Genomic DNA, 23,715 nt, shown 5'->3' on the forward strand with positions numbered 1-23,715 from the left:
TAATCAATTATAATGAGAGAGAGAGAGAGAGAGAGAAGGAAGACTAAGATAGAAAGAAGGTGCTTTAAGAGATGGGTGGTTAGTACCTGCTATTTATTTAATTTGTCTTATATAACTAAATTGGGAAGGAAGGTAGCATGTTGATGTGAATCTAGATATGGATGTGCTAGGCTATTCCCTTTTTATATAAGTATAGAGATTTAATATAACTTTAATTTTATTGACTCTAACTCTAGGGTTTAATTCATTTATTATATATTCTTTTTTAATAAGACCTGCAGCTGGTATAGCGTATAATACACCTTTCTTTATATAAGCTTAACCTCTTTGACTGCAGCAGCTAATAATATATTATAAGAAGTCTGTGAGTGTATCTTATTAATGATGATCTTTTTATAGCTAAAGAACATCCTCTCTTTATTATCTAATCTTTAGCTGCATCCATATGAGGCTTTAAGAGATTAAATTGATGGATTGCTATTAAGGCCTAAATATCACTTATCTTAGAGCTCACGCATTGTGTGTATTATATGAGATATTTGATAGAAAGAAGTATTAAAAGGTAGACTGCTGGCTTGAGATAGTTTTAATAAAAGATCTTAATCTTATACAGGATCTGGGGTAGCTATAGTGGTAGGTGAGTTGAATAAGATATTAATTACTTCCTTAATAGCTGCTTAAGCAGGAATGATAAGTGTTTAATTCTATTTATTGAAGTCTATAAGCCTTGCAGTAAAGATAATCTTTTTAGATAATAACTAGTTTATCTGAGTCTAAATTGTATGGAGAGAGTGCTAGATTTACTAATAATTTAATTATATAATCTGCTTTAGATTATTCTTAATAATTGATATCTAATTGGCTATAAAAAGGATTGTTTGATAGAGCTGAATCTTATGAGGTATTGAGGCTATATAAGCTATAGAGTAGACCTGCTTAGAGAACTAGTGATAATCTGGCTGTTGGAATAGAGGATAAGACTATATTGAATAGCTAGAGAATTCCTTTTAAAAAAAGACAGAGTCCTAGATAATAGTTATATGAAATAGATTGAGAAGTTTTAGGAAGCTTTGCCCTGCTAGATTATCCTAATTATATCTCTCTATACCCTGCCGCACTAAAAAAGATAAGAAAGGTAGGCTAAGCTTATATGTTTTATCTAGATTAGATAAAATGAATTAGGAAAGCCACTGATTAATCTATAGCTAGAGAGCTTGTATAAGAGTGTCTGGAGGATTTAGTAAAGCTTATAGTAGATAATAGTTGCCCTAATCTATAAGTTTAAAGCTAGTAAGTATATAAATAAATGATTAAGGTAATTCTAATAAATAGCAATTATTTATATTATCTTAATTTTAGTGGCTAGCTCTTTAAATTAAATTCTTATCTACTCTCTAAAGCTCTGTATGTATTACTCTTCTAGATTATTTAGAGTGTATCTTTTTCTTGGAGGATAGTCTAATAGTATTAAATACTTAGTTAATCTATTTTAATTGGATCTTATATGAGATAGATTGATCTAGATATATTTTCTTAAAGATATGGAAATTATATTACTACTGCTACTAGTAAAACTGTGGCATTAGTTCATGCATAAGCTCCTACTAGTAAAAGAGATAGAAAGCTATATAGCATATTGTATAGAGCAGGGGATTACAGTGTTATATAACTGCTATATATTTAAGGTGGCTAAATTGATTGGTCTTGTCATTTAGTTTTATCATGATTATTAGCTAATATGGAGTTAGCTCTTTATCTATATAAAGAGTAAAGAGATCTACTATCTTAAGATGCTGTTGATTCTCATTTTAGAGGAGCATATTATGGCTGAAGAGAAAGTCTATTATTGTCTAAAGATAGGACTCTTATACCTATGATTTCTAGTCTTTATTATTCTCTTTTATCTAATTAGATTAATAGTATTATATAAATGCTCTAATATTATTCTCTATATATCTATTCTGGAGGATATTAAAATCTTAGTTTATATACTAGGCCTGTTTCCTTTTAGTCTTATCTTGCTTATGATTCTGAAGTATAACTCTAACTAGATGATCTTATAGATTAGAATTTAGATTTATATCTAGTGTCTGCTGGAAGTACTAGAGATTAATAATAGCACTGGTATAGGCTTTAATAGATGAATGTTTAATAGTTTATATAATAGATGAGTCTTCTATATTCATACAATTCTTTAGATATTAAGAGCTTTAGATTGGATAGTTAAGGACCTATAAATCTAGGAAAAAAACTAGCTTTTTCTTAGTAATAATATAGCTGTTATTAAAGCCCTGGCTTATATAGAAATCTATGAATTCCTTTTGCTAGATATTATATTGTCAATTGATATTGTCTAGCCAATTATTCTGGATATATATTATAATCTTTTGATTATATAAAGAGACTTTTGCTTGTAAATTGAGCTGGTGGTCTTGCTTAACTGAGAGGCTTTTATATAAAGGCTTCTTTATATTATAAATAGATTCTAAGAAGGAATATAAGTGGTCCTTATATAAAAATATAAAGATATCATATATCTGAGCTCAATTAACTATTAAAAGTTGGTGTAGAAAGCAAAGGCTATGTTTAGTATAGCTGAATGATAATTTTCACCCTCTTAGATAAAAAACTGTCTATCTTTTTGACTGCCTGCTTAGTTAACTGTAGTGTTGTATAGTCTTGTATAGGAACCAGCTCATACAAGGTGTAAAAATTGATTTCTTGTATTATTTCTAGCATTAGGCTTAAGGTCAGATATCCTGGTTATTAGGGGGTCAGATGGGCCTTGGCATTCCTGATAACTGGGATATCTGACCCCGGGCGACATGTCGCGAGATTACGTGGGCTTTGATACCAAGGATTAATCTTGGAACTAACGCAAATAGGAAACAAAGCGATCCAAATTGGGAAGTTTCCCAATTAGGAAATTTTCGAAATGTCGATTTCCCAGGGTTGCCGCAAAATGATCTGATGACCTTTTTGGTTTTACGCACGTCGGGAATGGTGTCTTGTGGAAGTTGCAACCGCGTTTGACGCAGAGGCTTACCAGGTATGGCAGCTGAAGGATTATTGCTCGACATTTTTTCGGGGCAAGTCGTTGTAACGTGGCTAATGAGGGGTTCGACGTGCTTTTGCTGACGCTTTGATGACGCAGGAGAACTAGGAATGTGATATACGAGGCCGGCCTTTGTTTTGAACGGAATCGAGGATTCGAGACTATTTTTGCTCCAGCCAAAGGAGGTGAGACAACAAGGAACATACCTGTATGGACCGAGTGCAAATGCCCTAGCGCCCTTTAATCTAATCTCATCTCAATAAATTTACGTTACGTCTGCTACAGATAACGATAAGAGGTTTTGGATTATTTATCAATCTTATTATTTGGGCCTGCATATTGGTGGGTGGATCCATTACCTACTAACTCATTCCAATAGGCTAATTAAATCTATTAATAGCAGCCGCCCCCAGCTTTGTTGTCTTTCTTGCTGCCTGCTTGAGCCAGTTCGACGCTGGAAACAAAGAGTTTTCTCGTCTGATTCATTGATCGACCACTGGCAACTGCCTGCGTTCCTTTGCTTCGTCTGTACATTCACCATACTATGTCGATTACATGTAGTGGACGAGATGTCACAAACCAATTTTACGTACTAAAATATCTAGGTGCAAATGCTAGTACGTGCTACTCAGCTGTTGAAATCGACTCTGACAATTGAGAAAAGTCCCGAATGTGACAGGTTCGGAATCGGGTGATTCTATTGTGATTCTATTGTCGAAATGAAATATAGAATTCCAAGGTGGCAATTGTTTGCGATCTCCGGGAGATAACGGACAAGGCAGAAAAGGGTTTGGACAAGCAAAAGTCCGACAGAGACGGCCGGATGACGTTGTGTATACTCTGTAACTAATATATACTAAGACCTTTGTTAGACTTTGTTAGGGACAAATTATTATGGCAGCCTACATGGTTGACCAGCCAAGGCCCTTGTTCTTGCCAGCCTCATACGATGTATGGATTATTCCCGCACCCGGGAAACAAAAAAGACCATCACCATCACCAGTGAGCCGTGGATCTGACTTGGCGAGGAGCACTAGTTAGTAGACGTCACTAGACATGGCTAGTACGGAGTAAGCGCAGCATGCCTTGGGCTAGACTAGTCTTTTTAGTACTCTTTTCTCTTTTCTTTTTTTTTTTTTTTTTTTTTTTTTTTTTTCTTGCCGCACGAAGGTGGGGACGAAGGATCTACAGAGGGGTGGGGACTTGACTACTGACTCGTACAAGATGGTGCGGAGTACGGAGAACGTCTGTAAACTGTTGGGCTCCGGGGACTAATCAAAATTAGGATTGATACGTACACGCCCTTGTTTTCTTCATCCACGCGCTTACTAATTGATTATTCCTATTTAGCAGTATATTAAAGTTGGATATCTATAATCTTTTATTTTATTTCCATATCGTACTATGTTTTGATTGAAAGACTTGATATGTATAAGTATTATATATTTTATAGAATATACCCGTACTTCGTACAAGATGCTGTCAACTCGCCGTCTTCCGGGCGCCGGATGGTCGCGACAACCGAGCCCGCTGTGCCAAGACGGGTGAGTATTTTAGCGTCTTGGCGCTAAGGCTGCTTAGCTTCCGCGGTGATTGGGCAATGTGCTTAGACTTTTATATAGCAAATCACAGTGGGACGTAGGTAGCCCTAATGATAGCCTTGGGCCCATGGTGTTGTGCGTACATAGTATCTTAGAAAAAAGAATATGAGAGCACGTATTCTATGTGTGTATGCATACTGTATAAACAAATGCCAAGACAGTTCTGCCCTGCCCGCCCCCCCCAGGCAGCGAAAAGGAAAAGAAAACAAAAATATCCCCCTGATTGTCTTGGATGACCTATTACTAGGCTAACATCACACTCTGGTCCAATCTCGGGCTCCGGCACCTGCATGCCCAATCACTTTGGGGGCGGCTCACAGCTGGAGGAAGCATTTTCCTTGTTTTTTTTTTTTTTTTTTTTTTTTTTTATTTTTGGAGACTAGGCAGTAGCATTAATGGTATAGTCGAAGAAGCATACTAACGGGATAGTTAGGAGGCGTTTTTCTTTCAGGGGAGAATTGTCCAAATGTCGGTGTGCTTATACTCACTGTACAGACGAGTATGGGTGTGTAGGATGAAAATAGGTAAATACATGGGACGAGATGCAAAGAAGCAAATATACAACAGAATGCACAAGAAAACTGCAAGTAAATCGCAAACCGGATATAAGGCAGAAGTATAAACTCGGCCAGTGAGCGTCCGTATCTACTTCCACTGGCCCCCGAGCTATGTAATCACAGCCAGAGAAGATTCAGGTGCAGGCAGCCTGGTCTTTCTCTATCCTTCCCTCTTGCTCTACTACTTCTATCTAACTCTATCTCTCTCTTGTATACGTTCTTCCCTGTACATTCTATACATTCTCAGTCGCATCGCATCGCACATAACAGAGCTGCCCACAGCTGTATCTAGCTAGTAGCTTCTCTTTCAAGCACGCGCGAATCTTTGAACTACCCGTCCAGGCACACGTCTAAAGTCCCAGCGAGTAAAGCAAGCGACCCTTGAAGCGCCATGCGAATCTCGCATTCCTTCAACCTCCGCAGCGTGGCCTTCCTACTCGTCGCCCTAGCCACTGCGCTCCCCGATGGCGATCCAGACGAGAATATCGTAGAGGACTTGCCACAGAGCTACTTTGCCCTGGGCGAGCACTCCGGCTCCATCCTGGCGCACATCTTCCTCGAGGTTGTCTCCTGGTGCTTCATTCTTCCTGTTGGTAAGTCTCGTGTTCCACGACTTTGCCTTTTGTGACGCTGACCGAAGTAGCTGTCATGCTGAGTGTCGCCCATTCACGGTACACCATTCCCCTGCAATTTGTGTTTCTGATTGTCAATGTCATTGGTCTGCTCTTCGGCATCATCTACAACACTTCCACTCCAGACCTGTACGAGAACAACGCACACCACAAGATCGGATGGATCGCGACCTGGGTGGTGTGCGCCCAAGTCGTCATAGGTCTCATTTATGCCTATTCCGGCCGCGGCGGATCCAAGTCCACCTTCATGCCTGTATCGACCCAGAACATGATGAGCCACCAGCAGCTGTACTCCCCTGTTGGCGAATACCGTTGGTCCGGCGACAGTGGCCGGGGCACCAGCTGCCCCACGACTCCCGACGAAGGGCACTTTACCAAACCAGAAGATGACGAGGAGGAAGAAAATGCCGAGGCGCCTACTCCTCTCGCGCGCAGCTGGTTGCGCAGCGCCGCCTTGGATAATTTCTTCACTAGTCGCGTTCCCAGTGTAGTATCAAACCGCGCTCTCCAGGTACTACATGTTGTTTACAACGTGATTGATCGCGTCATCCTGCCATTTGGCTTTGTTGCTGTAGCCACAGGCGGTGTCACTTATGGTGGTATCTTTGTATGTATTACGTTAACTTTCCAAGACGTATTGACTGACGTGATCCTCAATAGAAAGGAGAAGGCATTTTCAGCGGACTGGCGCATTTTATTAAGGGCGGCATTTTCTTTTGGTATGGTCTCGTTGTCCTGGGCCGGTTTATGGGCTGCTGGGCGAACTTTGGATGGTCCTGGAACGTGAAGCCCGCGGGCTCGCGCGCTGTCACAGGAGAGTTTGTTGAGTCTGCTCTCATATTCACATATGGCTCAACCAATGTCTTCCTAGAGCACCTCGCAGGATGGGGCAAGGCATGGACTGCTCAGGATCTGGAGCATGTGTCGATCTCAGTTATGTTCTTCGGCGCTGGACTGGTGAGTTTTCTCTCGATTCTTCTACCTTTCATCTTATCTAACAAGGGACAAGTGTGGCCTGCTCCTCGAGTCGAACCGGGTGCGAAATTGGCTGAAACAGAGCATCATGGGCAAGACAGCGGCTCCATCGCAGCAAGAGGAAGAATCCAGTGCGGTCTCGTTCAACCCCATGCCGCTTCTGATTATTTTCCTACTAGGCATAATGATGGGCAGCCACCAGCAGCAGCAAATGGTGTCGACCATGGTGCACAAGCAATGGGGCAACCTGCTATCTGGCGCAGCAATGGCTCGCGCTGTGACCTACATAATCACCTATGTCAAGCCGCCAACGTCCCATCTGCCGGCGCGTCCGCCGTCGGAGCTCGTCGGGGCCTTCTGTCTGATATCTGGCGGGCTCATCTTTATGCTGAGTGTGAGTTTTCATCTCTCTCGTTCCTGTTCTTAATCATATTGACTAACTGAGTAGGCCTCCGATATCATGGACGTCATGGTCTGGTACGATCTCGACGCCATGTTCACTTTCAACGTGGCCGTTGGCCTCTCCTGCTTCATCATGGCGTACGAAATCATGGTCATCGCCATCAAAGCCTGGGCTGTCAAGGAGAAAGTTCAGTACCACGCGCGCTCGTGGTCTTCAGCGTGAGAAATACTTCGGTATCTCGCAAGATCAAAGTTAGAGAAAAAGAAACTAAAAAAAAATAAAATAAAACAAAATAAACGTTCTTCATTTCTTGGCGGCTTTATGGATTGATTTATGAGAGAGTTGTGCATGAATAGATGGCTCTACCCTGTAATTTTTTTCTTTCTTTTGTTTTTGGCCTTGCATATATGAATACTGCAATGGGCAGAGAGAAATCCCTAATCAGACAGATTCTTTACGAACCTGCAAGCAGTGTTGAGTAAGGAGTATACTTCAGTATTCTTCATTCACTCTATGGCAGAGAAACTGAAAGTGCTATTGGGAAGTTGATTTTAGCTACTAGGCCTGTGGAGATAAGCTTTAGGAGGTTCGTGTAGATCTATATTTGTGAAATTATATGCTCCAAGAGTTCCCACTATGATTTTTGATGAGATAATAGTGTTGATTTAATACTTGTTGCTGAACTTAGGCTGTCTTCAAACTCTTGCCTTTAGGTGAACTTCACAAGTCATGTGTAAATCCTCACTTTTTGCTTTGATTACCTGATGTTCGAGTGTCTTGTACAAGTATACTGGGAGCTGTGTCCGCGTTGTGGTAATAGATTGATTATAGAACTACTGATTGTGTCTTTTTGTTGATTCTGCTGGATTGACTCTGAAATATATGTGGCTAGAGGCTTGTAATATATACTGAGGTAGAGAAGGCTTTCAATAAAAATACTCTAAAGATGGACAGAATTTTCTAAGCTGGACAACCTAGGAAGCTTCAAGCTATAGAGCTCTGTTTGGCATTCTTATGAATGCTTTATTTATTTGGCCTCTTCACGAAGATTGATTTGGCAAGCTTAATGTTTGTAGGCAGCCAGCATGCAAACCTAACAGATTCATGAGCGAAATAGTCCGGACCCAGCCAAATTCCAATACTGTAAACGCGAGGCTCTGCCGACAAGTCTCTGATAGCCATACTCTGATGGCTGACGCACCAGCCACAGTGGCCATGCTAAAAACACTTGCCTGTAGGCCACGCTTACCAGGGATTTTGACACCCTGTTCAATCAATCTCTTTAATGATTTATATATAGGACTGGTATCCATAATCAATGATTCAGCAGCTTGAGTGAGTTTCCCATTATGTTTAGTGCCAACGAAGAGGTGAAAATAGAAGAAATTGGAAGTAAATATCACGATTCATTTGAATAAGCTAAATCTTGCTTGACTTAGTGCAATCTTGATGTACTTAATGTGGAAATAATCAGCTGGTGATATCTCTGGATTAAGTGAACAATCTTGCAGAAGTTTAGTCACCGGACGTAAAACCATAAGACTACAACAAAAGGCAATACGAAGTGATTAGTATGTAAGCTTGCACACATGTGCCCCAGAGGCATCCAATTCCGTAAGCCTCCGCCTTACACAAGATATAGTTCACACTTATTTAACAGATTAGACTGCTTAGAGATATGCTTAGTTCTACTCGGTGGGTAAAAGTGTTACAACGAGGGCATAGTTAAAGCTACGGTTATCGAGACGAGGAAGCAAGATGGCCTTCGACATGGCCTACATGTTGCGAGCTATATCAAATCGCATTCATTGACTATCTGATACCTAGGTAAGGGCATTACTAGATACCAAGATATCTAGCAATAACATTTTCGGCCGAAAGAGCGGTTTCGAATTTGAAATGATCGCAGTCGGATATAATATTAACTTCGCAGTACGTATCTAATGTTCAGTTGATTATTACTCTCTCTTGTACAGTCTTGTAAAGATTGTACTCACTTCACTTTACATACTCGGACGAAAATTGATCACGACCGCAGCTAAGCTACCCTTTGACCCAGGCATCCCTCTGCGGCTGGATGGGACAGAGACCGAAAACAGCGCGACCCAGGGCTCTGTGTCGCCTACAACGGGCCAAAAAATCTACGAATCATCATTCGCTTCCATTGAGAATGCCAAAAGCGCAGTCGCATCAGCCGGGACACCCTTCGAAACATGGTCACAGGTAAAACCAAATGAAAGAAGAGTCGTCCTATTGTGGGCTGCGGATATCCTGATCCGTGACAAGAACATAATGCGCAAAATCGTGCGCCAGGAAGCCGGAGAAGTTGATAAAGGCCTGCAAGTCTTTGCGGGCTTGATTCTTGCTATCCGCGGAGCAGCTCAACGGTCGTTGAAGATGGAATGTCTGCCATGGTTCGTCGAGAATCATAAGGCGTTGATAAGGCGTTGTTTTCTCAATCGCGCCTTGGAACGTGCCTTACTCACTGGGATTTTGGGCATGTCTAGCCCCGTTAGCCATGGGTAATACTGTCATGTTCAAGGAGTTTGAGTCCAGTCCCCTTGCTCAGTTGGAAGATCGTCCTTGGTACTTCACGAAGCCGGCTATCATCCACCGTCCGCAAGACGCTGCAGAAGTGACCGCAGCACTAATTGCGTCGCCTTCCATTCACAAAGTAAGTTTTAACCAGCAATGGCGCACGCCGGTGGAATTTATTGCCGGCCAGGCGGCCAGACTGGGCCGCCAAATTGGGATGAGATTGAATAAAAGAAAATTAGAGTAATATGAGATGAATATACACATTTCCAACCAACCGTGCTCTTCACTTCAACATGCCCGTCCTGTCAGAAATTAAGATTGCTCAACCTCCTTCTTCAAAGCTTCATTAAATGCATTCCATTTCTCGTTGGACCATGCTTTGGTGCTCGCCCGAGGCCAGAAAAGCGTCAAGATGCCTGTAAAATCCTCTTTCTGGATAAAAGTGGTACCTCCCGGGTTTGTCTCGCTTGGGGAGAAATAAAAGTGATGCTTCCCAGATATGATTCCCGGAATATTTCCGTCCCAGATGAAAAGTTCAGGCTCGTTGTGCTAAAATCAAGTGGAAAAAAAAGTCATGTTAGTTAAGATCAGCAAGTGTGTGAGATGTAATTCCAAGACCTACCAACACGTTGGGAGAGAATGCAAGTCCCCCCAAGTCTACCCTCAGGCGGTCTCCCTTCGTTAATTCGGCTGGCTGCTGGTTTGAGCCCTTGACCCCAATGGACCAGCCGGTGCATTTCTTGACTCGAGCGAAATCCAGGAACTGTGAATGATTAGCAAACATATGCCATGGTGAATGACAGCCAGTCATGGACTTACTGCCGATCGGACAGTGGCCGGCGAGGCTGAGATCTCGATCTGCGTGGAGATAGTCACAGGTCCAAACATGATGTGTTTTATGAAGTGCGTCTTCAAGGTTCGATGGTGTTGATGGTGTTGAGGTCAAGACCAGAGTGAACTAGTTGTGTAAATTGGATGATATCTACGAGTGCGCATCGCTGCTTTTATAGGCCTCTGGGCAGGATTTGCGAGTTGCATGGTGGTCAGGCTTGGAGCCTAGTCAGCAAGAATTCGCGAGACTAGCAGTATGTATCGTGCGAAGAATGTTCGTGATGTGCTTGCTGTAAGCAGGCGTTCCTTTGGAACCTACGGACCAATCGCGAATAGCCGCAAAGATAGAGTTGATGAACCGATGGGAACTATGCCGTATTGGGCTAGTAGGCGTTGGCGCATACTAGCATGGTTTGGGTTAGTCCATGCTGCAGATGACAAATCACAAATGACATCATTTTCAGGTCCCAAATATTTGCACGTGACTGCCCCTTCGCAGTTTACGACTTATCAGGCATAGCGCCAACTCTGTAGCCAGCGAGTGCAACATGTCCAACATTACTTATCATTCCGGCCTGTTAGGCCGAAATGAAACCTATAAAATGCGTGCAATGGCCCATCCTTGCAACAAACTAGACGATGCGGAATTGAATATCGACAGACACAATGGACATCACTCAAGGCGCCCAACTTGAATTCACTCCCCCGCCCCTCAAACACCGCGGCGATGGCATTGCGTTCAAGGACCTGTTCCGCGGCGAGGACGGCGCTCCGGAGAACTATTACTTCTCAGTCGCTCGCCAGGCGTACTTTTATTCTCCCCGCCACAGGCACAATTTCGACCAGTTCCGATATGCTCTACGTAATACCGTCTCGATTTGCCCGGACATGGTACTGGCCCAAGGCGAACTCGCATATCACCCGGAAGGCGTGCACTATGGCCCTCAGCACGACGACGACGGCCTGGATCGGGACGTGCTTGTTTTGCAGTTCGGCGGCACAAGTGGCCAGGGGTATCTTTCCTTTCAGCAATTAGCACAGGCTCAGGAGCCATTGAAAGAGAAAGGCCGCTTTGAGGGAGGGAAATACTATGCCAACGGCTCTGATGCGAACGGAGTAGATGGCAAAGATGGATACGAGGCGATATGGGAGCATCACCATGGCCGTCCATTGGTGTACCCTCCGCCCAGGTTTGACAAGCCCATACTCGTCAAGCCTGAGAACTTTGGCTGGAAGCCTTATCCCGGCCTTGGCGAGGGAGTATTCTACAAGAATCTGGGCATTTTCACGGAACGGGAAACGAGAGTTCAGATGGTGCGTACAGACAGTGGCAGCACATGGCGTCTCGATGCGCAGAACTCTATCCAGCTTTTGTATGTTGTCCGCGGCCAGGGCAGTGCTATGGTGGTAAGATCAGAGAAAGGCTCTTTTTCACAGGCAATTCAAGTTGAAAGCGCCATTCGCCTCAAGCCCGAATCGGAGAGTATTCTTTTGTCCGCGACATCTGAAATGGAGATTCTCCATTTTGTGTTGCCAATGCTATCATAGTGCTTTATCATTCTTAGAACGCTAAGAGTTAGGTGTAACCATGGATCCTACAGCTTGCTTACTATGACCCAACAGCTGAAAATCGGTTCACTATGCCACATGCTCACTGGTGGGGCTGGCTGGAGTCTAATAAAGCGCTGGCAATTGAACAGCTAGATAGTAGAGTTAGGGCTTACATTAATAACGTTGACAAATATACACTAGTTATTATAGCAAGCTTCTCCTCATCTCTTTATTTATATTCATTTGATTCTTATTGTTAGGCTGCTAACTACCAAGTATTGAAGTGTTGTTTACCACTACCTCCTTTGGACTATTTACAAAATGTCATCTCTAAAATACTACTCTCGACCTGGCCGAGGCCAGCTTTTCCAAGAAAAATATGGCTTCAGCGAGGCTGTCATTATCGGAGACCGCATGGAGCTTGCCGGCCAAAGTACCTCATCCATCATCCCAAATTACCTAGGTACAATCTAACATTCACATCTACACAGCCGGCATGGGCCCCGAAACAATGAAAGTGCCGCCCACGCTCGAGGAAGAAGTCGCCCAGGCCTTCTCCAACATCAACGCGGTGATTGTGTACGCCCTTGAGAACGCGAAACATCCTGCACACTCCCCCGACAAGACCGGCTGGGACCGCGTAGTCAAACTCCGAACTTACCACGTCAATCTGCCGGAGACGCGCGACAAGATCATCGAGCTGATGGTGCAGCATGTCAAGAAGTGGTGCCCCAACCATACGCCTACCTGGACCATGCTAGGCGTGCAGTCGCTGCCATTTCCGGAGCAGAATCTGGAAATCGAGGTGGATGTGTATTTGGGATAACCAAGTTGATACTATTCTGTTGCAGCTGATGAGTGAACGATGTATTGATACAAAAATTCTGCAAAATTTAACTCGAATTAGCCCTGTCTATTCTAAGTACGCAGTAATATAAAGCACACATTAATGCAAGTGTCCTACCTACCTAAGTACGCGGACGACACTGAATACGCGCGCACGCTAACGGCTGTTTTTAGCTCGAGAGAGGTGTGTTGCCGGCGTTGTTGTAGACTGTACGATGCCTAGTAGTCGCATTAGCATTGGCCAATAGCCCGTATGGAGGAGATATTCAAAATTCATGCAGACCATCGACAACGTTTAGTGCGGGGAGGCCTAAAGGTGATTGCAGCATTAGTAGTTGTTAGTTAGTGCATCCCTGCCAGTGACGTAGGCTCGCATTTTGTCTCGCACATGGCGTATGTCTTCTCTGCATTTCTTTTTCGTGTTGTTTCTTTTCCTTTTCTCCCCCAAAGTGTGCATAGTGGCACGAGGTGTTGCTGGTTGCAACTTGGAGCTCTGCCGCTGCCCGCCTTCTGTCGCGGTCAGGTGCTTGCCAGCCTTGAACCGTCTCACTTCTTCTTCTCACTTCTTCTTCTCGCCTCTTCTCTGGCTGCTGGACAGTTGCAAAACCAACGAGTCGACTACTCCAGCGGTCTTTTGCGCGAGACCACCACCGACATCGACGACAACAAACAAAACACCAAACATGGCGTATGACTCGTACTACGACCCCTCACCTCCACGCCCCCAGGAGGAATACGCAAACGAACAGACCTACAATCCTCCGTATCCCTCGCAGCACGTCTCCGATCAGATTCAAATGCCTCATCCCCGCATGCCATCGCCCTCCTACCAGAACCCGCCGACCCCGTTGTTCAGACCCCCCAGCAGTGGCGCTCCCTACAACACTAACAACACTAACAACAACAACAACAACAACAACAACCCTGATAATACCAACAACGCGGGCTATCTCTCGCCGGAGCTGATCTCCCAAGTCACCGCAACTGTCATCCAGCAGCTAAAGGCATATGGCCTGGAGGGGTTTCAGGGCCAGCAGCAATCCCCTCCGCCTCCACCGCCAGCAGGGCCAGCAGTGGCACCAGTGCAGGCACAGCCGGTGCCTTCCCAGCCACTATCCACACCAGCAGGGCCAGAAGCAGCGTATTACAATCAGCTGGCATCGCACAAGGATGCTCAACCCCAACCACAGGATACCCGCGCACAGGAGTCAATTTCTGTGCCACCGGAGAGACGAGATCTTCCGGCCGATAGGCGTTCTGCGACGGCGCCGGATTCGCGATCAAATATGTTCAGGCGTGAACCTACACAGGAGGAGCTGACTACCGTGGAAAGAATATGGGGCAGATTGTTCGATAATAATGGCCAGCCGACGCCAAGATTGGGCCAGCTTCTGCGAGGCATTGCGGTGCATTTGGTATGAAATACGCCCACCCTAAAATAAGAGGGGACGTCTTCCTGACCATGCAATACAGATCGAGGACTACCCGCCCGGGAACACTATGGTTGTTCTTCCGGACAAAATGCAGAAGTATTATGCAGATACCAAGATCTCAACTGATACGTATCCATGGCATGGTTAGCAAAGTTGCCCCCCCCCATATTTCTGTCCTTGGAACCCGTTGCCCTAACCGATCCGCTTGAGCAGACATATTCGATGACCGGACATCGTCCATTTCAAGGATTTATCGAAGCATCGAGGCAGAACACCACCTCGTCCAGGACCCCTCGAACCTGAAAGAACGACCAGATATTCCGGGCCTCACTCCCCGAGGCTTTGAAAAATGGTATACGCTTATGATACAAGCGAATCCAGACAGGGAATTCTCTCGTCTGCAGAAAACAGTCCTTGATATGCCAATTAGCAACCCGGATGACAAGAAAGAGCGATTTCCCAAAGAGCTGCCCCGTCGTCTATTTCCGAGTTCATCGGATATAAGCATATTGGAGAAGCTGGAGGCTTCCATCATTGCTCATTGTGAAGTTGAACTCCCCCGCAACCCGGTCGAGGAGAGTTCCAAGCCGCCGTCTTCTTCACTACGAACTCCCATAGAGAGATCCCCATCTAGAGTACCAACCGACCGCGTTGCTCCTCCTGTGACTGTTTCGAAGTCCAACTCGCAAGAAAGAGAAGCGACATCCGCGGGTATAGAGGACGAGGAGGACACAACGACGACTTCTCGTCCAATTGAACGAGAGAGAAAACCATACTCCGCCCAACCTGGCGGGGGCAAAGTATATGAAGAGACAGCTACAAATGCCATCCCAAAGACGGAGAGCGCATCTGCAGGACGGCAATCACATATTTACGCCCAAGATCCACCTTATGCCCGGGGAGGAGGAGGAGTAGGTCCATCATCAACAAATCCTACAGGACACAGCGGCCATATGCACCATGCATCAATCTCTTCTTCCAAGCCGGGCCATAGACGCAGCTCGTCTGTCGGAGTCAATGCCAATAAATCAGGCGACTACCGCCACTCGGAGCCCGATTTGGTCTCTTACGAACCGAGTTATATGACTATGGACAGCAGTGGCCATCACTACAAGACTAGCGGGGCTGCTGTTGGAGATAGCTTCGATGATGATGACCGGCTCGTATATCGGGATTATGACCGGGACGATAGCAGGGACTACGAGCTTCTTCGCGAACGGGAGCGAGAGCGCGAGCGTCGATACCACGACCATCTGGGTGGTTCTGGAAGATCGACATGGAATGACGAGGATTACTACCGCGGTTTATTGGGTGGACAGGGCGGTGGCCCTGAATATAAGTATCGTTGAGTTGTCCTTAGTTCGGTTGGTTTGTTGGTTCGATAGCAATGATACCTGGTCGTTTCCCCCCCCCCTGCCCCTTTTTTCAAATCATCTTTCATGTAATATACGATAATTTATTCGTTGATGTATTTATTTCGGAAGAGCAAATATGTGCATCTGATATACATCATGTATTTCAGTATATATAGTCAATTCAGCCAATCAGTCCCTTTGAAGCCAACCACCTCTTATTACTTTCCCTAACACGCTCACTCTCCTTCTCCCTCAACTTCTCCTCCGCTTGCCATCTCCGGACAATGCGTCTCTGATACCTCTGCTCCCTCCCTTCCAATCTCTTCTTCCGCTCCTGCATTCTCTGCCTCTCTTTCATCGCTCTACCCTGTTCGACGCGCGCCTGCTGGCGCAGCGACGCAATCTCATCCTCCGTCAAACACCACGGCTTCGAAAGAACATCCATCAGGAAGCGGGAGCGCTCGTTCCAGAATTTGATTTCTGCGCTCGTGTCGCACAGAACCCAGAACCGTTCCAGGATTACTTGTGTGTTTGTAGTCTGGAACAGCGGCAGTTTGCATGATAGTGTGCCTTTGATTTTGACTGCGGTGCCGATGCGAAGTTCCGTGATGTCGATTGGCGTGCGCGCTGTGGAGGTTATGTGCGTCATTTCTGCGGTCTCTGTTTCTGCTGAGGCATTGCCGATGTGCGCGTCCTGTTTGACCGGAGCTTTTAACGTGATGAGCTCGAGAATGGCGCCGCTGCTGTCGTCGACGTTTAGCACGGTGCGGCGCTCGTAGTCCTCGCGCGAGACGATGTAGCCGGCTAGACACACGAATTGGATGGGATGGTTGTTGTAGAAGAGGATATTCTGGCCTGGCAAGTCGCTGGCATTAGAGAAATTTGTCCATTGTTAAAAAAAATTTCTTCTTTTCATAATGGTATATAGGTGCAATAATCAATCACACCTTCAAATCCGCTCCTCCCTCGCAAACGGTGGATATCCGCGATGCTCATTTTCACCCAGGTGAAATGGGTCGGGGATGCGGGGAAGCAGAAAGCAGGATAGAATGGCAAATCTTGACTCTTTGCTTTTCCATACTGTTGTTCTCGCTCTCGCTCATGTTTATCATTATCTTGGTAGTGGACGACGTGTTTCTCGTTCACCCTGGCGAGGATGTTGGAGGACGAGGCATTTTCGGCCATGGAGGAACGGGCTCATTTTTGATTCGAGGGCTTATATAGCTGGCAGTGTGCGATGAAGTTTGTGCTTGGTTTTTGTTAATAAGTGGAGTGAGTGTTGGCTTGATGCTGTCGAGGCTTGACACGACATGCTGCGTGGTCATGTGATCTACCGGGGCTTTTCCCCGCCCTTGCGTCCAACGACATTCCTTCGTCTGCATTCAAACCGGTAGTCTTCACAAATGGCGGGTTCGAGATATATGGAGAATCGAATTGGGGTGTCTACCTAGACAGGCACTGACATTTGTACATATAGGAAATTATACAACATGTTGAACAAACGAAAGACGAGCTCACTTCTTGTCCTCCACTTTGGTCAGTTCTTCCAGCCCCTGCCCATTGCTCATCATCCAATCCTGGTTTCAACCATGTTAGACAACAATTACTAGAAAGCAAAGCAACAGCTACACTTACCAGCAACCCAGCAGGACACCAGCGAGACACAAACCTCACAGCAGCACTGTTGGCCCCCTTCCAGACCAAACCACCGTAGTTGGCGCCCACGACCACATCAACTATAGATTCTGCAAACTCCTCCACGGAGCCTCCCTTTGGGCCGGCTCGACCCGTGGCCCAGTTCAGATAGTCGCCCTGATTGCGGCATATCGCGATGCAGGAGGCAGCACAACCTCAGGTTCATTGGCATGGAACGCAGTCGTGACGGTGCCGACCATTAGACACACGACTTGCACACCTAGGGGACTCAGTTCCAGCCGCAAAGTCTCGGAGAGCTGCACCACAGCTGCCTTGGAAGACGAATACACTCCTGTTCCCTCAATTAGCTTTATATCCCTTTGATTCATCCGAGTCTGAGTCTTCAGATTACTCACTAATCTAAGGCGTATTCACTACGGCACCTACGCTGCTCACATTGACTATCCGACCTCGACTTTGAACTAGCAGCAAACCCCTGTACTACGCGCAACGGACCCTAAACATTGGCCTCGTAGACCTGCCGGGCTCGGTCTAGATCTGCGTCTAGCAAGGGCATCGTGTAACTTGCGCCGGCGTTGTTGACGAGCACGTCTAAACTCTGACCGTGGGTCTGCACCGTACGGACCGCCGCATCGATTGTAACGGGATCCGTTACGTCCAGCTCTACAACTGTCACATTCGGCAGTGAGGAGAGCGCAGTGGGAATTTTGGTAGGCGAGCGCGCAGTCGCGAAGATGTGGTGGCCCCGCTTGGCTAGAGAGAGAGCTAACGCTGCGCCTATGCCGTAGGCTGAACAGCCCGTGATTAGGATAGTTTTAGCTATTTTGTTGAGGGAAAGAATGAAGAATCGTACGCTGTGTTTTTATGGTTACTTGGTTTGTGGATAGTGAGTGTTAATCAAAATAATAGCCATTCATCTAACGTATCTACTAGCATTCAACATCCTCATCCTCATCCTCCGCACGGGGAACATTTCGAAAAATTGATAAACATTACTCTAGTAATATTCATATTTCATGTTCATGGATTGGCTGAGTCCGAAGCTGATTCATCTAGACATAAGCACTAGATCGCAAGTTTCCTGCTAGCAACTCTATCGGCACAACTCGTCGAATCATTCAAAAGTCTCCGATTGTTGTCGATACAAATGAACGCATAGATAAAGTAATAGGTAGGCATAGATGGCGTGGCTGGTCAGCTCTCACCTATTCTACTGCCCTACGTTTCCCTCGTCAGCCTGTCCTTGACATACATAATTGAGCAAGTCTATTCAAAGGAGCACAGATCAGCACGTCTTTCGTCATAGTCGAGACTAGGGCTCGCAACAGCCACTCTAGGGATGGACAGAAGAGTCCAAGCCAAGATTTCTTTGCTCGAGTTGTCCATTCAATATATATACGTATTATATGAATTATATCCCTGGAGGAGCTTCGTTCACCAGGAGAACATGGTAGGATCAATAAACCCAACGCAGCCAGAGACGCTGGATTTGTAAAAACGTATGTGGCATAAGATCACGGGATTACCGGAGCCCTCATGCCACGACCACAACGCAGCAGCTCTTCGACTGTATGATTTCACCTCTCACCTCGATAACCCCCGTAGTATGCAGTACAACCATAAGTTGGCATGATTCATACGACCATGTCAAGCCGCGCTTTCTAGCCGAATCGAGAAACAGCGCATATCGTGCACTGACTGTCTGAACCAAGTACGATGAACCATGATGTGCGCCAGGGCCTGAGACGACCATGCCGAGCTCACCGGAATTTCTAAGCATGCGCAAGTGCAAGTGCGACGACTGCCTGATCGAGAAATGGCCGTCGGCTCATCGGCTCCAAGGCTTCCGGAAGAATTTAAGCATGAGTAAGAGATCTAGACTCGGGGCATATCGCATTGCGAATGAATGTAGACTTTACTCCGCGTTGTGGATAGCATGCACGGTTCAAGTGCGAGAAAGAGTGGAGAATGGACACATCATGCTCATAAAACTTGTAAGCTGACTGAGCTGAGAGAGAGAGAACTATCCATTCCGTGTACTTCCGGCGAGGAATGTACTGTCCAGCTCCGCTTAGGTAGATACTCATCTCACCTAGTTATCATGTAACTATAAAGTATTAAGTATATATTAGTAATGCAAACAGAGACGGAATACATATTAAAAGGGTATTGTTATGTAGTATTCGGTGCTGCCAGCAAAGGGCCCTAGTATGATTATATGGCGCCTACTATAATCTACATGGAACCGGGATCAGCGTTTGGGGGCCAAAACCCAACGGCCTAGATGCATGGAATCCATCCGATTTCCACACCTACAGGGGTATTATTTGTTGCTTGCAGTAGCTACAGCGGCGTGCCTTTTTTGGGCAGGTGGTATCTAGTTGCATAGCTACATAAGCCCCCTGACCGCAGTCATGCGTTGGATCACGATGACCTGGACATTAGTTAACTAACTAGGTAAAATACTGCTTATGTACTCTCTGGATAAGTGTATATCCCACACTTTGTGATGAGTATATAAAAACCCCTCAATGCTTTCCTTCCGTGATTTGTGCATTCTCCAGAGGTCTGTGGGCAAATAAGAAGAATCTTCAGTTCATCATGGTCTCCGTTTCTGTTCTTGGTCTGGCAGCACTCGCTGTTGGACCTCTCGTGGCTGCGAATGCTATTCCCGAAAGATCTGCTGGTCTCACCACATCTCTCAGAGCCGTGCGGAATTCGCATGCTGCCTCGCATGTTCATGCGCGTGGGCTGTCCAGATATGGACGTGCCATCCCGGAAGGCCTTGCCAGTCTGGTACGCCGGGGAGATGTAGATGGTGAGCAATCTACTTCGGACAGTGTTTTCACAGAGAAGATTTGACTGACCTACCAAATGCTCAGGTTCTACCGTGACTACCTATGATGCTGCCACTGGCGAGTGGGCTGTCATAGCTGCGTTTGGAACTCCGCCACAGGAACTGCCAATCCTTCTTGACACCGGCTCGTGGGACTGGTAACTATTCACCATAATTCTTGCGCTATGTCCAAAAAGCATCTTCTTCCTAACTCTTCTGCTGCCAGTGTTATGTACAGTTCCCAGTCCGAGAAATCTGGACTACCCGCGAACATCTCGCTTTATGAGCCGCAAGACAGCATTACGGCCAGGCTACTCAAGGGCTACACATTCGATATCATCTACGGAAACGGCGACCAAGAGACGAGCGGCGACATCGAGGCCAGTGGCGATGTGTTCCTCGACGTGCTTACCCTTGGAGGCATCACTGCGCCCTCACAGGCCGTCGAGTCAATCGTCAACTATACCTCTGGATTCGCAGAGCTGGGCGCCACGGGAATCGTGGGCATGGCACTGAAGAAGAACAACACGGTCAAGCCCGTCAAACAAAACACCTTTTTCGACAATATCAAGGACAAGCTCTCTCTGCCTGTCCTTGTCGCCGACCTCTACTTGGAGGCAGAGTCGCATTATGATTTCGGGTACATCAACCGGAGCCTGATCGACGAGCCCCTGACATGGACCCCTGTAAACACGAGCGACAGCCAACAGGGCTGGTGGTCCATCACTGTGGACGGATATGAAGTCGGATCCGATGGATTGTACGTGGAAAGCCCTTTTGCATCCATCGTCGATACCGGAACGCTTCAGAACCTCTTCCCATCGGAGATCGTAAGCGCCTACTATGCCCAGGTGCCTACCGCCGTGAACAGTACCGAGTACGATGCATTCGTGTTCCCTTGCAACGAGACTCTGCCCGACTTCTCTTTGACCATCAGCGGCAAGAAATTCACTATCCCCGGCAGTCTGCTGAACGTTGGCGTGGTGACTGGCGACACCTGCATGGGCAACATCCAGGTAATTCCTCCGGCCACGAATGGTGGTCTACCACAGCCGAATGCCTGCATCGGTGCTTCGTTTATGTTGCAGCATCTCTTTGTCTTTGATCTGGGCGCCCTGCATATTGGAATTGCGGAGAAGAGCTACATTGAGAACACTACTTTTGTAGATCTATAGCGCTGGATTTAATCATCAACCTGCTTGGTAGTTAGTTGACTAGTGTAAAGCTGTTGTCTAACATGAATGAAAAGTTTGACTCTGTACATTGATCCATTTTTCTACTCACATGTTGTGTTCTCCAATTAGAAACATTTGCAAGAACACGACTCGTAGTCTGAGCCAGGGCTTCACACCGCAATCCAGCCGCACCAACATTTAGTATCTTGGCTGCAACCAACAATTCAGAGCCTATTTCTTCTGGTCACTTGCATTTCTAGCTTACGGAGACGCCGTAATGTGTACTCCGTTCCGTGTATTCTTAGGGCTTTTTGCCTTTGCTATAAGGGAGCCCTCGTTCTAAATAAAACCGGTATGGGCCCGAGTCGTACATTGCTTGCGGAGTACGGCCTATGTCCATGTCTATGTCTAATATGATTTCTGTATCCTCCATGCATTCAATATGGCTGATACTCCTTCTGTTGTGCTCCCGATATGCGCATGGCCAGGAATGTTACTGGCCCAACGGGGATCTCTCAGGCTATCAGCCCTGCAGCACGAATGGCGGTGCATGCTGCTATTACTACGATGATGCTCACCATGACCCATGTTTCAGCAACGGCTTGTGCATGTCAATGTATTTTGGCTACATCTACCGTGGCGCATGTACTGATGATCAATGGGGGTCTTCGTGTCCAAACGTTTGCACCAGCGGTATACTACACCTTGTCGTTTCTCTCGGTAAATATTAGGTACTTTGACTGACATTGCCACAGTCAGCGATGACGACCAGGTAGTTCTGCGTTTCTGCAGTTCCTCCCAAGCCTATTGCTGCCAGCCCTCCAACTCGACGGACGACTGCTGTACAAGCGGAGTCGGATTCGAATGGAAAAACGCGACATGGGTCAACAAACATCACCTTTGGTCTCGCAAGTGCATATACCACTACCACTGCTTCAACGACCGCGACACAGACTGCTACGAGCTCAAGTTCTCGTTCTAGTACCTCTACGGGGAGTTCGGGAGCTTCCTCGTCGTGCTCAAATGCTACAACGTATCCGAAGAGCTCGACAGTTGCTGTAGGTGCCGGCGTTGGCAGGGTTGCTTTGGATGGCAGCAAGGCGGAAGTATGAACAGCCTCGGGCGCTCGTTTCACGGCCAGCCAACCCGAAAAATGCTTGTTATAGCATGGGCCGTCCGGCAGATGCGATGGAAATGGGGGCTGCGAGGAGCGAGCTACCCACGGGAACAAGCTATGAGCGTGCAGAATTGGGTCCAGGGGCATAGTGATAGCTCAGATTCGGTTGGCTAGCTTTATACCTAGGTCTTTCATCTGCACTCAGATGCATATCAATCAATGATCTAATTATATCACATGCTGGTATCCATCATTCTCTTCTTCGGATTCCGCGGCAACTTCTCCTGCCGCTCCCTCTCTTCCTGAGAAATAGCCTCGATATTCGTCCCTCGCTCATCAGCCTCCTGTTTCTTGTTCTGCTGCTGATGCCCCGCCGTCGCAACAGCCAGGATATCGTTCTCAAGCCCCGGCACAAACTCCCATTGCACACCGGCCTTGCTCAGCATTTTACAGCCCTGGGACTCGCCGACAAAGGTGCCTGGTTCTTTCACTCCAAAGTACACTTTATCAATCCCTCCTCTGCCCTTACCACTCGTACTCGTACTACTGCTACTATCTTGGCTATTTCGGGTTTGGATAATGCGCTGCACGCAAGGGGTGTTCCCGCTGAGGCGCACGCCGCAGGGCTCCATGGTCACGTAGAGCAGTAATTTCCGGCCATGGCGTTCGGCTTCCGGGGGGAAGGCGTCGGCTACCTGTTCCTCGAAGACGCTGTGTGCGGCGGCGTAGTTTTGTAGACAGCATTGTTCTGCGTGCGTGTTGCCCGGAAGCTCCATTGTGTAGCCCGTCGAGAGCACCTTGTCGTCGGATGTAGGCTCGCCGGTGTCATGCCGGAGGACGAGCAGGGCGCCGACGCGGAAATTGGTTGGCCGCGGAGGCGACTGCTCAGCTAGGGTGAGGCATTGGCGCAGGTACTGGATGTGGCTTGATTGTGAGGGCGAAAGGGAGGGCTGAGAAGCGGCGAAGGTTGTCATTGTGGAGACTTTTGTGTCAAAATATCAACCTGAAGAGACTCATCAGAGAAATACATTTGAAAGTGAGAGTTGGAAAAGCTATGGTGGAGCGATGACATCAGCCCCCGCGGAGCAACCCTAACGATAACCCTACAACCCTAGAGATGTAAACTTCATCGTATCTCGCAATCTTAATAGAAG

The 23,715-nt window shown here is 46.6% G+C and overlaps 9 protein-coding genes across 9 annotated transcripts, besides 2 other annotated features; 5 read left to right on the forward strand and 4 right to left on the reverse strand.

The window, feature by feature from the left end:
- Positions 1–158: 158 nt before the first annotated feature.
- Positions 159–2,474: a repeat region (Identified by RepeatMasker using a combination of RepBase library and repeat library created with RepeatScout).
- A 152-nt stretch (positions 2,475–2,626) lies between these two features.
- Positions 2,627–2,855: a repeat region (Identified by RepeatMasker using a combination of RepBase library and repeat library created with RepeatScout).
- A 2,749-nt stretch (positions 2,856–5,604) lies between these two features.
- Positions 5,605–7,445, forward strand: UA08_03204 (hypothetical protein; the record flags this gene model as incomplete). Its single annotated transcript, XM_020265479.1, has 5 exons — positions 5,605–5,806; positions 5,857–6,452; positions 6,506–6,802; positions 6,855–7,214; positions 7,269–7,445. The coding sequence occupies 5 exons, from the start codon at positions 5,605–5,607 to the stop codon at positions 7,443–7,445; spliced, it is 1,632 nt and encodes a 543-aa protein (XP_020120973.1).
- A 2,628-nt stretch (positions 7,446–10,073) lies between these two features.
- UA08_03205 (hypothetical protein) lies at positions 10,074–10,649 on the reverse strand (the record flags this gene model as incomplete). The annotated part of the gene is made up of 3 exons (XM_020265480.1): positions 10,074–10,310; positions 10,384–10,524; positions 10,581–10,649. The coding sequence occupies 3 exons, from the start codon at positions 10,647–10,649 to the stop codon at positions 10,074–10,076; spliced, it is 447 nt and encodes a 148-aa protein (XP_020120972.1).
- Positions 10,650–11,258: 609 nt separating this feature from the next.
- UA08_03206 (hypothetical protein) lies at positions 11,259–12,140 on the forward strand (the record flags this gene model as incomplete). The annotated part of the gene is made up of 1 exon (XM_020265481.1): positions 11,259–12,140. The coding sequence occupies one exon, from the start codon at positions 11,259–11,261 to the stop codon at positions 12,138–12,140; it is 882 nt and encodes a 293-aa protein (XP_020120971.1).
- A 324-nt stretch (positions 12,141–12,464) lies between these two features.
- UA08_03207 (hypothetical protein) lies at positions 12,465–12,969 on the forward strand (the record flags this gene model as incomplete). The annotated part of the gene is made up of 2 exons (XM_020265482.1): positions 12,465–12,576; positions 12,635–12,969. 2 exons carry the CDS (start codon positions 12,465–12,467, stop codon positions 12,967–12,969), a joined length of 447 nt encoding a protein of 148 aa, XP_020120966.1.
- A 703-nt stretch (positions 12,970–13,672) lies between these two features.
- UA08_03208 (hypothetical protein) lies at positions 13,673–15,771 on the forward strand (the record flags this gene model as incomplete). The annotated part of the gene is made up of 3 exons (XM_020265483.1): positions 13,673–14,404; positions 14,463–14,565; positions 14,636–15,771. The coding sequence occupies 3 exons, from the start codon at positions 13,673–13,675 to the stop codon at positions 15,769–15,771; spliced, it is 1,971 nt and encodes a 656-aa protein (XP_020120965.1).
- Positions 15,772–15,958: 187 nt separating this feature from the next.
- Positions 15,959–16,962, reverse strand: UA08_03209 (hypothetical protein; the record flags this gene model as incomplete). Its single annotated transcript, XM_020265484.1, has 2 exons — positions 15,959–16,632; positions 16,725–16,962. 2 exons carry the CDS (start codon positions 16,960–16,962, stop codon positions 15,959–15,961), a joined length of 912 nt encoding a protein of 303 aa, XP_020121424.1.
- A 3,072-nt stretch (positions 16,963–20,034) lies between these two features.
- On the forward strand, positions 20,035–21,444 carry UA08_03210 (hypothetical protein; the record flags this gene model as incomplete). Its single annotated transcript, XM_020265485.1, has 3 exons — positions 20,035–20,251; positions 20,316–20,427; positions 20,508–21,444. 3 exons carry the CDS (start codon positions 20,035–20,037, stop codon positions 21,442–21,444), a joined length of 1,266 nt encoding a protein of 421 aa, XP_020121425.1.
- A 727-nt stretch (positions 21,445–22,171) lies between these two features.
- Positions 22,172–22,708, reverse strand: UA08_03211 (hypothetical protein; the record flags this gene model as incomplete). The annotated part of the gene is made up of 1 exon (XM_020265486.1): positions 22,172–22,708. The coding sequence occupies one exon, from the start codon at positions 22,706–22,708 to the stop codon at positions 22,172–22,174; it is 537 nt and encodes a 178-aa protein (XP_020121422.1).
- Positions 22,709–22,794: 86 nt separating this feature from the next.
- UA08_03212 (hypothetical protein) lies at positions 22,795–23,535 on the reverse strand (the record flags this gene model as incomplete). The annotated part of the gene is made up of 1 exon (XM_020265487.1): positions 22,795–23,535. One exon carries the CDS (start codon positions 23,533–23,535, stop codon positions 22,795–22,797), a length of 741 nt encoding a protein of 246 aa, XP_020121423.1.
- Positions 23,536–23,715: the final 180 nt, after the last annotated feature.

This window comes from Talaromyces atroroseus (assembly GCF_001907595.1).
Source record: "Talaromyces atroroseus strain IBT 11181 chromosome Unknown scaffold_3, whole genome shotgun sequence".
Lineage (NCBI taxonomy): Eukaryota > Fungi > Ascomycota > Eurotiomycetes > Eurotiales > Trichocomaceae > Talaromyces > Talaromyces atroroseus.